The following is a 13,096-nucleotide window of genomic DNA, read 5'->3' as shown; positions in this document are numbered from 1 at the left end:
ATGCGCAGGCTCAACGGCCATGGCTCACAGGCCTAACCACTCCGCGGCACGTGGGATCCTCCCAGACCGGGACAGGAACCCGTGTCCTCTGCATCAGCAGGCAGACTCTCAACCGCTGTGCCACCAGGGAAGCCCCTACCTTTTTTTTTTTAGTGTTTAAAATAAAAGGTTTGGAATGAGCATTAAAAAAAAAAATTCTAGCAAAATTTCAAATTACATATATAAAGAGAAAATCCTATGCGTATCTAGGAAGAAGAAAAAAGGTTACCAGCAAAGCACCTCAGATTGGGCTTTTCTGCAAACCTAACTCTAAAACACAACATCCTAGATATCACTTCTCCTCTAAATTCTCCCTGGCTTCCCCAGATCTGGTTTGGTGCTTTTTATATGTTCTCATAGCATTTTGCATTTTCCCTATTATAGCATTTTGCATTTTCCCTATTATATCATGCTTATTCCACTGTGTTATATTTATGTATTTACTTATATTTATGTACATTAGATTGTAAGGTATGTCTCTATACAATAACTGCTATAAAAATGAAATGATAAGGTAAAATGGCTTTGTCTAAAGTTCAATCTTTGAAGTAAGAAGTATTTGAAGAAAACCTATACCTAACTCCTGCTCACCACAAAGACAGAGAAAACACAGTTTCTTTCTTATTCAATAGCTTTATGGTTTCTGGACACTCATATATTTTAGTAAATGCAGGAAGCAATTTTAACATTATGTTCACTGATGTTTCCCAAGCGACTGAACTAGAACAGTACAAAGCATGTAACAGACACATGATTAATATGTGCTTAATGGAAGCATAGAAACATTAGAATTAAAATTTAAAGATATTGCCCATGAAATGATGTTAATCATTGCTGTTTTTATCTCCTCCATAGCCTTGTAACTGCAGCTCGGTGGGATCCTTGGATTTCCAATGCAATATAAACACGGGGCAATGCAACTGTCGTCCCAAATTCTCTGGTGCAAAATGTACAGAGTGCAATCGAGGCCACTGGAGCTACCCTCACTGCAATCCCTGTGACTGCTTCCTGCCAGGGACTGATGACTCAACCTGTGATTTAGAGACTAAAAAATGCTCCTGTACTGATAAGACTGGGCAGTGTACTTGTAAGGTAAGTGCTGCCGAAATTCAGTAAGGAAAAACCTTACTCAGTTCTATTTCCATTGCTCAGCTTTAACTTCATTCAGTTATTTATTCCTGCATCATTAGGCCAAACAGACAGACAAATGAAAATTCATTGCCAGACACAGTTTTATTCTAGCATACAGATAAGCACTGATTTTTTTTTTTTTTTTTTTGGCAGCACGCGGGCCTCTCACTGTTGTGGCCTCTCCCATTGTGGAGCACAGGCTCCGGACACGCAGGCTCAGCGGCCATGGCTCACGGGCCCAGCCGCTCCGCGGCATGTGGGATCTTCCCGGAGCGGGGCACGAACCCGTGTCCCCTGCATCAGCAGGCGGACTCTCAACCACTGCGCCACCAGGGAAGCCCTAGCACTGATTTTTAAGAACTGATTTTCAACCAAAACCCAACATATTTTTCTAGCTCATATAAATGATATATTTTCGACAGTAAAGTTCAGTTTGTCTTTACATATTCACTTTGCTTCAACAAGAATAATGTGGGAGAGAAAAAAAAGTTCTCTTAAGCATCATCAGAGAAAATCACAGCTAAATGACAAGGTTGATTTAAAAAAATATTTCTCCTCAAATTAATCCGCAATTACTGTACACTGCAAAATAGATTTACTGCTGTGAAAGTTCAGTAAAACTTCATCACGTATAAGCAGTGACATTACAAACAGTGACTATATGCAAATTTCAGTCCTCATTAGTATTGTTAAATGACATAGGAAAACAGCCAATTAAAAAGGGTAAGAAGGGCTTCCCTGGTGGTGCAGCGGTTAAGAATCCGCCTTCCAACACAGGGGACATGGGTTCGAGCCCTGGTCCGGGAAGATCCCACATGCCGCAGAGCAACTAAGCCCGTGTGCCACAACTGCTGAGCCTGTGCTATAGAGCCCGCGAGCCACAACTACTGAGCCTGCGCTCTAGAGCCCATGAGCCACAACTACTGAAGCCCACAAGCCTAGAGCCCATGCTCTGCAACAAGAGAAGCCACCATAATGAGAAGCCCGCGCACTGCAACGAAGAGTAGCCCCCACTCGCTGCAACTAGAGAAAGCCCACGTGCAGCAGCAAAGACCCAAAGCAGCCAAAAATAAATAAAAATAAAATAATTTTTTTAAAAAAAAAGGTTAAGAAGGATTTTTTTCTCCCTTAGATATTTCTGGAAAATCAGTCCCAGGATAAATGCAGTAAAGACTGTATCAGAAGTATCTTTACAAGAAAAAGTCTATGCAAAGAGAGTCAGAGGAAACAGAAAGATGAAATCTAGGGAGTGGTTGTTAAGAGTCTTGAGAATTTAGGAAAATGGAAGATTCTGCCATTAAAAGTCCTAGACAAAGCACAAAGTATGATGCTGCATTATTACATATTATAATTATGATTATACATTATACTTAATACATGCTATATGTGTGTATATACAGTATTCAATAATAATTATATAAATCTATATTTTAACATATTGCCTGTTTTTTACAGCTTTGCATCACACCACTGTCTAAGAATCAATGTTTTTATTTTGCTTTCAAAATTCTCATGACTCTTTCATATTCCTCACAGTGGAATAATGGGAAATGTGCTGCCTAAATTTTAAAAACAATATACAATATCCTTAGTAATGCATGCATTTATAAATAAAGCATTGTTTTAGACCCATGCCATGCTAACAAAGAGATTAACTGCATATGCTATTTGGGATGTGAGTCTGATATTCAGCATTCTTTTATTTTTTGTTTCATTGTCTTTAAAATGTGCTCCTGTTATTCATTCTTGAGTTTATTTCTCTCACCATGTCACCGTATGGACTCTGGGGATCTCTCATCTTTCTTCAGGTGAATGTGGAAGGCGTCCGCTGTGACAGGTGCCGGCTTGGCAAATTCGGACTTGAGGCCAAGAACCCACTTGGCTGCAGCAGCTGCTATTGCTTCGGCGCCACTACTCAGTGCTCTGAAGCAAAAGGACTGATCCATACGTGGGTGAGTAAGGAACTGCTGAGCCATGTAATGGTATAATGTTAGTTCCTGCTGGCGTCTTTTAGCCAGGCACTGAGGGGTAGGAGGAAATGGCAAAACATTTAAGTAACCTTTTCCCCTGCGCACGTTTAGAACGGGTAGAGGGGCCGTGTGCCATTAGACAGTTGGAGTAAATATCGTTTTTATCCTGCCTTTAAAAGAGTTCATTGCGGATAAGGAAATAGATGCCGAGTGAAAAAGGAAAACATTATAAGGGAAATGTTATGTTTGGGGATGGGAAGAAGCTGCCCTCTGAAGAGCAAGGGCACCAGAGCGGGAAGATAGATGTGTGTTCATGCAGTAATGAAAACCAGAACTTGCGCATTTAGTCCAACCAGGCTTAGAGAATCATCACTCTTTAGGGCGGAAAAAAGTTCATTTTTGCCTTAATTTTCCTTTAACTCTTCCTACTTTTAAACTCTACTTATTGTTAGTGTAAAAGACCAGTTTTCACAGATGTTGTGGATTTCACTATGCAAACAAGTCAGAAGGGTTTATCCCCTCTCCTACCTGTTCATTGTGCACGAGTTCTGTTTCTCATGAGAACACTTCATCAGAAGGGGATGGGGCTGCAGAGAGACATGCAGTCTATCACTTTTTTTTTAACATCTTTATTAGAGTATAATTGCTTTACAATGGTGTGTTAGTTTCTGCTTTATAACAAAGTAAATCAGCTATACATATATCCCCATATCTCCTCCCTCTTGTATCTCCCTCCCACCCTCCCTATCCCACCCCTCTAGGTGGTCACAGAGCACCGAGCGTATCTCCCTGTGCTATGCGGCTGCTTCCCACTGTCTGTTTTACATTTGGTAGTATATATAAGTCCATGCCACGCTCTCACTTCATCCCAGCTTCCCTGTGTCCTCAAGTCCATTCTCTACATCTGCATCTTTATTCCTATCCTGCCCCTAGGTTCTTCAGAACCACTTTTTTTTTTTTTAGATTCCATATATATGTGTTAGCATATGGTATTTGTTTTTCTCTTTCTGACTTACTTCACTCTGTGTGACAGACTCTAGGTCCATCCACATCACTACAAATAACTAAATTTCATTTCTTTTTACGGCTGAGTAATATTCCATTGTATATGTGTGCCACATCTTCTTTATCCATTCATCTGTCGATGGACACCTAGGTTGCTTCCATGTCCTGCCTATTGTAAATAGAGCCTCAATGAACATTGTGGTATATGACTCTTTTTGAATTATGGTTTTTTCAGGGTATATGCCCAGTAGTGGGATTGATGGGTCGTACGGTAATTCTATTTTTAGTTTTTTAAGGAACCTCCATACTGTTCTCCATAGTGGCTGTATCAATTTACATTCCCAGCAACAGTGCAAGAGGGTTCCCTTTTCTCCACACCCTCTCCAGCATTTATTGTTTGTAGATTTTTTGATGATGGCCATTCTGACTGGTGTGAGGTAGTATCTCATTGTAGTTTTGATTTGCATTTCTCTAATGATTAGTGATGTTGAGCATTCTTTCATGTGTTTGTTGGCAGGCTGTGTGTCTTCTTTGGAGAAATGTCTCCTTAGGTCTTCTGCCCATTTTTGGATTGGGTTGTTTGTTTTTCTGATATTGAGTTGCATGAGCTGCTTGTAAATTTTGGAGGTTGAGTTTAAAGGAGGCCTCCAAAGACTTAAACTCAGCCCCTGCTGTGTTTTGATCCCATGCAGGTGACTCTGAAGCCTGAGCAGACCATTCTGCCCCTGGTGGATGAGGCGCTGCAGCACACAACTACCAGAGGCATCATTTTTCAACATCCAGAGATTGTTGCACACATGGATCTGGTGAGACAAGATCTCCATTTGGAACCTTTTTATTGGAAACTTCCAGAACAATTTGAAGGAAAGAAGGTAAGGACAAGAACTTTGAAGTCACATGAGAACAAAATAAAATGTTTTTAGAATAATGCTATTTGGAGATTTATCTAACTCATCATTCCTCATTCTCTTTTATCAGTTGATGGCCTATGGGGGCAAACTCAAGTACACAATCTATTTTGAGGCTCGGGAAGAGACAGGTTTCTCTACATATAACCCACAAGTTATCATTCGAGGTGGGACTCCTAGTCATGTGAGAATTATCATCAGGCATATGGCTGCTCCTCTAATTGGCCAGTTGACAAGACATGAAATTGAAATGACAGAGGTAAGGTGGTTACTTGTTGGGTGCCAGGATGCCAATGGATTTGCACTCGGTTTCGGCAAAGTGGTTTCTTTTCTTGTTAACAGAAAAAATGGAAATATTATGGTGATGATCCTCGAATCAGTAGAACTGTGACCCGTGAAGACTTCTTGGATGTACTATATGATATCCATTATATTCTTATCAAGGCTACCTATGGAAATATCATGAGACAAAGCAGGTAAACTATAATGAATATCCAAGTTAATTTCTTATTCTAGAGTCTATAAGAGAGATGAGTAAGACATCAGACAAGAAAGATTTAAAAGTTTGGTTTGGGAGTGTGATGATAGAAGACTAGTCAAGGATGGTGTCCAGGTCATCTGGTGGAAATTACTGCCATTCCCCCCAAAAGGGAAACAGAATCAGAAGCAAGATTAAGGGGAAAAATTGAATTGATCTCTGACATGGTGAATTTTAGATGTCAGGCAGAAGTTCAGGAGAAGATGTCCTACAGGGTAGAGAGAATTCACTGCTGTGCTATAAATAGGTTGCAAGATTGCTGAGAAGGTATGCTCCTTCAACCGTCAGGGGAACCAGGCAGGGCCAAGTTGGTCCTGTCTCTCCCAACCATATGCATTCTCATCTGTTCACCCCAGTGTGCCATACTATATTGCCATTTTCCCTGTGCCTTATGATATGAAAAGACTGGGAATCACACTGAATAGGAAAGTACACGGAACAAGAACAAGAATGAATGTCATGAAAGCCAAAGGATGAGAATACTATAAGGGAGTAGGTATGGTTTTTTCGTATGACCCAGAGAGGACAATTAAAAGGAGGCTCTTTGAAACTGACACCTGGTGACATTCATAATACCAGTTTTAGTGAAGTTCTGGGGCAGAAATAGTCTCAAGGTTTTGAGGAATGAATGGAATGCAATGAACCTAATATTATGAATGTAGACTATTGTTCTCCATGAACAAAATCGTAAAAAGGGAGGAATGAGGTCGTGTCAAAAGTCAAGGGAGGATTGTTTAATCGGAGAGAGAAGTAAGCATGTTTATATACCATGGGGCTGGGGAAGGGGAGGAATTAGTAGCAAGATATAAATTTTAAAATGATAGAATAAAGAGAAAATAAACAATGAAGAAGCCAGGATTCTTCAACATCATGAGTATACATGAGTATACTTGAGGTCATGTGCCTCAAGTATAAGGGAAAACTTATCTAATGAGATAAAATGAGGAACTGCACAGATGTAGCTAAATGTATGCCATGGAGGCAGAAAGTTGAGTTGAGTTCATACACATAGTCTCAACTTCTCTGGCATATTAGCTTCTCTGTTGTGTCTATAAGAATATGAAATCAATAGATGTTTAGAAATAATCTTATATAACAAAATAGTAGATCAGTGCAGGACAACAAAAGAAAACAAAATTATGAACCCTCTCATTGACAAACCAATGAATATCAAAATACCATGTTTCACTTCGTCCCAGCATGGACTTAACATATACTACCATGGACTTATATATACTACTATGTAAAATAGATAGCTAGTGGGAAGCAGCCGCATAGCACAGGGAGATCAGCTCGGTGCGCTGTGACCATCTAGAGGGGTGGGATAGGGAGGGTGGGAAGGAGATACAAGAGGGAGGAGACATGGGGATATATGTATATGTATAGCTGATTCACTTTGTTATAAAGCAGAAAAGCACCATTGTAAAGCAATTATACTCCAATAAAGATGTTTAAAAAAATAAAATTAAAAAATAAATAAAATAAAATACCTTAAAAGAATACCATGTTTCAAATGTTTACACTGTTAAACATGTAGCAGAAAATCCTTTCTTTGTTGCAGAAGATCCATATTGCTCTTCTGATTGTACCAAAAGTAGGGACCAAATCAAGGACCAAAATTTACTTTTAAGTCTATATTGTTTTGATTTTTTTTTCATATTTCTCATTTCTAACAGGAGATTCTTTGTTTTGTTTTTTACAGTAGGTCCTTGTTGGTTATCTATTTTAAATAATAGCAGTGTGTACATGTCAATCCCAAATCCCAATTATGAAATAATTTTAAAAAACATATACCAAAATATCTTGTCAGTTATATTGTTAATTATTTTAGAATTTCAAATGTAAATTAGATGACAGAAGCCAAAGCAGGTTTGCATGTCCTGGAAGACAGCAGGTGACTTTGTGAGTGTGAAAATATGTTATTTTGAAATTGTTCTATGCTTCAGTAAAAAAGTTTGGTCATACGCAGAACATTTTGTTAGTGGATCTGGTAGAAACAGCGTTGTCATGCATTTTTCATTACGCTTTCTTTGCCTCTCTCACACCGATTCCACCTATCTTTGCTGTAAGGTTGCTTTTTTCCCCGTAAGTCTCTTTCTCTTATCACTTTATTTCATATAGCTCACTAAATAATATCCTGTGGCTTAGGAGTTCCTTTTTTTAAACACTAGAGTAAGTAAATACTTCACTTTTTCTAGGCTCAATAAAAACTAGAGTGAACATCTAGTAACGGTAAAAACAAATAAAGCAGTGTATCAGCACTTGATTTTGTAAGACAGTGGAATTTTGACAAAGGTCAGAGATATGTTTGAGTCTTCCTCTCAAAGCAGTTAACACATAACGCTGCATCTTTATTCAGTTACAAATTTAAATAGTCTCAGAAGCAGAGAGTTTGTTATACATGTGGTTTGAGGTTCTGACTTTGTACATATTACAATGCTGAAATTTTCTTTTTTCTTTGCTTTTGTCCTGTCTTACATTTATTTGAAGAACTTAACGACTTTGTTTTTCAGTATTCATTTAAGTAGATGCCTGAGTTTGGCCAAATCCCTGATTCAAGCAAAACAGTTCCTCTCTGATTCCCTGAGGAAAAATAATGATGTGTTGCAGAAATGTCTGTTGCTAACACCATTCAGGTCTCACTTGGTTTTTATATACTCACTAGTCTGTTGTGTGCATGCACGTGCCAGAGAAGGGAAGGTGATGCTAGAAACTCCTCAGGTTATAAAATACCATGAGATACTAGCAGAGATGACTTTGCAACAAACACCGAGTTACCTTCCTACTCCGTCAGAGAACCCAGAGTCTTTCTTGTAGGAGGGGAGTGGTTTATTTACAGATCACAACTGCTGTGCGTCCTATAATGAGGGGAGCATGAAATCTGAATTTTAACTGAACATGTGTTTCATAAAGGCTGGCTGGTCTTCAGATTGTAGATTACAATGGGAGCCAAGTCAGAATGCGCATTCATAATTCAGTGTCAATAAAACCTACCTATGCTTGTTATAAAGTTTATGATTCAAGCTCTTTAAGCTCTTAGAGGTGTGTTTTATTGAAGCAAAACTATTCATTGTCTCGTTTAAAAGTTTATTTGCAAAAAAAAAAAAAGTTTATTTGCAGAACATTTCATGTTACCAGTTAGTCATGAAATAGTGTGAGTTTATGGACTGTGTATATTTTTTAATGTATAATTTCAAATTATTACAAAGGGTATCAACATTTTTATTGTGAATAATTTTTTTCAATTATGAGGACCTTTCTGCCAATAGGAAGGGTGGGTTAAGTTACTTGAAGGCTTTATTCAATAAAGTTAACAAAAGACTAATTTGAGAGGTTCTTTATCCTCAGAAAGTTATCAATATTACTAGCTTATGCTCAGTCGTTTCCTAGATGGTTTTCTAATGTTCTTGAAAGGACGTTCAGAGATTCAAGAGCAAGAAATTGGGACTGGTTGCAAATTAAAAGCAATTTCACTAGTAACAACTGGAGATTTTCCAACAGGGAATGACCTTGGGTTGTCTGTTTGAAAGAATGAAAATGTCTAACTAATTGGCCATGTCTACCTGAAGCCACTCACATTTTTAAAAGTGGGAGGAAAACTCTTTATAATAACTTCTCAATAGGACATCAGACATCTAATTTCCTAAACGCTTTATGATTTATGTGAATATTTTGCTAATGTGTAATCTCACCCTTTGAGGAAGCGAAGATGCTGAAATAAAATGTGGCACACGGAGCCCCTAGAATTTAGCAGCTTCAAAACAATAGAACAAGTTTGTGGTTGTTGACAAAACCTTGAGAAGACCCTTCTTTCAGGATTGAGTGTTTGCTGGGTAAGCTTAATTTACTGGTACCCCCATCTAAGAATTTGCTCGCTGTTCCAGGATTTCTGAAATCTCAATGGAGGTAGCTGAACCAGGACGCATCACAGCAATGACTCCTCCAGCTCACTTGATAGAAAGATGTGATTGTCCCCCGGGCTATTCTGGCTTGTCCTGTGAGGTAAGCTGGCTCCAACTAACCTTCTCAAGTCCCACTCAACCAGCCAAATGGAAATACTCCCAGGACCACCTTTACCACAGTCAGTTTTACTTTCAGGCATACCCTCAACCTATTTTATCTGATCTTCCACTCACAGTATGAGACGCAGTAAGAAGAGGATGATGTTATTGCTCCCTAGAAGTAGGAATCACAACTCAAGGGGAATATCTAATAAAAATTAAAAGATTTGTAAAAATATGAAACAGTCAGGAAATAAGAATGTTTTCTTAAGGCCCCTTTATTGTATCTGATCTGTTTTCTTGGCACCTTTTCTGAACAGAGACATTTAAACTGCAGTGATTATGAGACAAGATTGTATTGGGATTTGAAAGATTGTTTTTATATAGAACATGACAAAACTTAGGCAGTAAATATCAGACTGTTCCCTTTAACATAGGCTTCTCAGAAGGACATAAATTGTTCCAATAGTGCCACTGTCACTCAGTCATTATATTTTTAAAACTGCATTTTTTACTTTCTAGTATATTCCTTTGACTATCTTCAGAATCGGTAAATTTTCTAGATCTTTATTTTGTGGAACCAATTTAAATTTTACAAATATTAAATCTTAATAGGAAGAGTATGATCTAGGGAGAGGAGGAATTGCTGAAAAAGTCACCTGGATTTGAATCTCTACTTCATCATATACTAAGACTGGGACCTTGTGCAGCTTGTAAACCTGCTTAAGCTTCAGCTGGTAAATCTCCAAGCCCCTGAGTAACTGCCATCACACTCACCCCTTCTCCTGCAGACCCTATAGTCCTCTCCACAGTGCAACAAATAAAGGCTGGCCTGGGAGGGGCCTCCAGGACCTGCTCCAGCCCTACAGCATGGATTCTTTCCCCTTAGTCAGATTGGTTGGTGGCCACTACATACTAGTTAGATATTTTTAATATCTCCCGTACCCACAGCCCAAGAATCACATGAAGGCTAAGTGAACTAGAACTTAAGCGCTTATCACAGTGCCTGGTAGTAGTCATAATAATAATAACCAAAGTCAATATGGTTAATAATATTATTAATGGAATAAGTAGTTATAGATCTAACTATTGATTTATTTATAAATACAGTTGACCCTTGAGCAACATGAGTTTGAACTGCCTGGGTCCACTTATATATGAATTTTTTTCAGTAAATATGCAATGGACCCTCCACGGGTTTCCAGTCCACAGATCCAACCAACTGCAGATCAAAAATTCCATCCATGGTTGGTTGAATCCACTAATGCCATACCAGCGGATATGAGAGCGCCGACTCTGGGGCTTAAGCATTGACAGAGACTCATGGAACTAATCTTCTGGCCGATAATGAGGGAGGACTGTAATTTTGTATATCTTTTGTAAATAGGATTTGAGAAGTTTTATTAAGTATGGCTCACAAGGCAGGTGAAGTACACTAAAAAACAATGAATATAAATCTCTTGAGAGGTGGCATGGCACAATGAAAAGAAAAAAGGAGTTTGGTCTCGGTGAATCCTCCCTAGCTTCTCCACTTGAACAGGACATTTGCTCTTAGTTGCTGAACTTTGGGGTTTTCATACCCATAGAATCATCATGAGGATTAATTTAAATGAAATCATACATATAAAAGCTCCTTTGCAAATTGAAATGTCATTCAACTTAGTTGCCATTGTATGAATTCCACACAGGTCAGAAAACAAATTTCCTAAGAATAACTGCAAATATCTGTGAAATATCCTTGGAATAATTTTATAGTTTTGTGACTACTCTGAACAGCAATATTTATTTGAATGTGTATATTTTGATCTAATAAATGACCAAATAATCCATCTCATTATTAAATCATAACTCGTTCATACACATGTATACATTTGTACATATACCAGTAAGTATATATATTGTACCTATATGCACAACCCAATATGTGTGAAATATATATATGCACACACATTGTAGATGTGAAAAATGAGGCAGTGACAGAGGCACATACAAAATATGCTACCTTTCCAATGAGCATGAAAAAGATGAAAGATAGAATTTGAGATTTTTCTAGACAAGAGGTGGAATTTTATTTATCCCAGGGAGTGTTTGGCTGTACTGCTGTCTCACTGTGTAACCTTGGTCAATACCTTAATTGCTGTAGGCCTTAGTTATTATATAGTTATCCAATCTATAAAATTACAGGTTGGGTTTTGAAGTTCTAACATTCTCTAATTCTGCAATGTTATTTTGTTATACAAGATATTAAGTAGTCAAAATTGACCTTAGATATCTTGAAGAGAAAGTTACTACAGCTGTATTTTTCTGCATTTATTTAAAGAGTACTCTTCACTTATGAACCAAAATATTAGCAGATTATCAGATTATTTTAATGCAATCTACCTTCCATTCCAGATTTGAAATGTTAAAATTCATCTTATTATGACCACCAGGCTTTTTAAATAGTATATTCTAAAACACACTTTCCCATTAATTTTAGTAATTTTCCATCATTATATGAAAATATAAATTAGCCAATACAAATACAAATAAAGCCAATGATATATGAAGAAAATCAAGAAAAACTAGAAACACATACAAACTATTATCTGCATTGGTGGCTTCACCTATGTCCTGTGAATTTCACTTAAGCTCCTGTTAACAGACAATAATTACAGTAATATCTTAGAGGAGAGATTAGGGGATAAAGACCTATCTCTTATAATAAGCTACCTGAGGTTTTCTCCACAACCCATTGCCTCTAATCCATTATACATCTTATTTATAATTCATCTTGAATCTAAAGTGTAATTACTCAGGCATAAAATCTAATCATCAAAGCAAGAACTAAGGACAGTTTTGAAATAATACATCCCATTCTAGTAACATATGCTTTGGGTCATGAATACGCAAAGCAATACCTTTACAATATTTTCACCAAATGTAAGGTATTCTAGAGACATTTGCATTTACAAGCTACTCATTTCATGTTTTTATCCAGAAATGTGGTTGCAAAGAAACAAAATTAAGTGTTGGTTACCATTGTAAATATAGCCAGTTGTGAAGACACTTAGCCTTGCCTATTACCTGTAGGGTTATAACACTGTAGCCCTGTTCATTAAAAATTTCAGTTCTAGAAATGCTTACTTATTATAATTTATGATTTGAAGTAGAGACTAGGTTACCTTTAGAAGTCAAATAACACAATTTCCTCACCACATTTGTTGGTGTGGAGCCGTTGAGTTTACCATACTTTACCTAAGCTACTCCTCACTGTTGTCTCGGTTAACATTGTTGCCTAAACTGACCTAAACTCAGGTTAGGTTGTAGGTAGAAATGGAAACTATTCAATGCTGAATATGTGGTTCTCTGCAATAAGATCATGGAAGTCATAAATTCAGGTGATCTCCTAATGATATTTTGCTCATTTCATCTTGTTTCCCCTCTCCATCATGTTTTATTAGGGCTTCTGGCTCACAGTTGAATGGCTAGTGTGTACTGGATCACCACTCACAAGCTGTCAAT

General features: G+C 37.7%; 1 protein-coding gene across 1 annotated transcript in view; it reads left to right on the top strand.

Moving 5' to 3' along the window:
- Positions 1-13,096, top strand: part of LAMA2 (laminin subunit alpha 2) — a 605,756-nt gene that overhangs the window by 411,203 nt on the left and 181,457 nt on the right. Inside the window, exons 23-28 of the mRNA XM_060167667.1 lie at positions 895-1,131; positions 2,979-3,122; positions 4,838-5,017; positions 5,124-5,312; positions 5,396-5,529; positions 9,476-9,593. Coding sequence (XP_060023650.1) covers positions 895-1,131; positions 2,979-3,122; positions 4,838-5,017; positions 5,124-5,312; positions 5,396-5,529; positions 9,476-9,593 — 1,002 coding nt within the window. The remainder of the gene's footprint in view (positions 1-894; positions 1,132-2,978; positions 3,123-4,837; positions 5,018-5,123; positions 5,313-5,395; positions 5,530-9,475; positions 9,594-13,096) is intronic.

This window comes from Lagenorhynchus albirostris, chromosome 12, assembly GCF_949774975.1.
Source record: "Lagenorhynchus albirostris chromosome 12, mLagAlb1.1, whole genome shotgun sequence".
In the NCBI taxonomy this organism is placed as follows: domain Eukaryota; kingdom Metazoa; phylum Chordata; class Mammalia; order Artiodactyla; family Delphinidae; genus Lagenorhynchus; species Lagenorhynchus albirostris.
The sequence above is the reverse complement of the archived record's forward strand: the minus strand, read 5'-3'. Positions and strand labels throughout refer to the sequence as shown.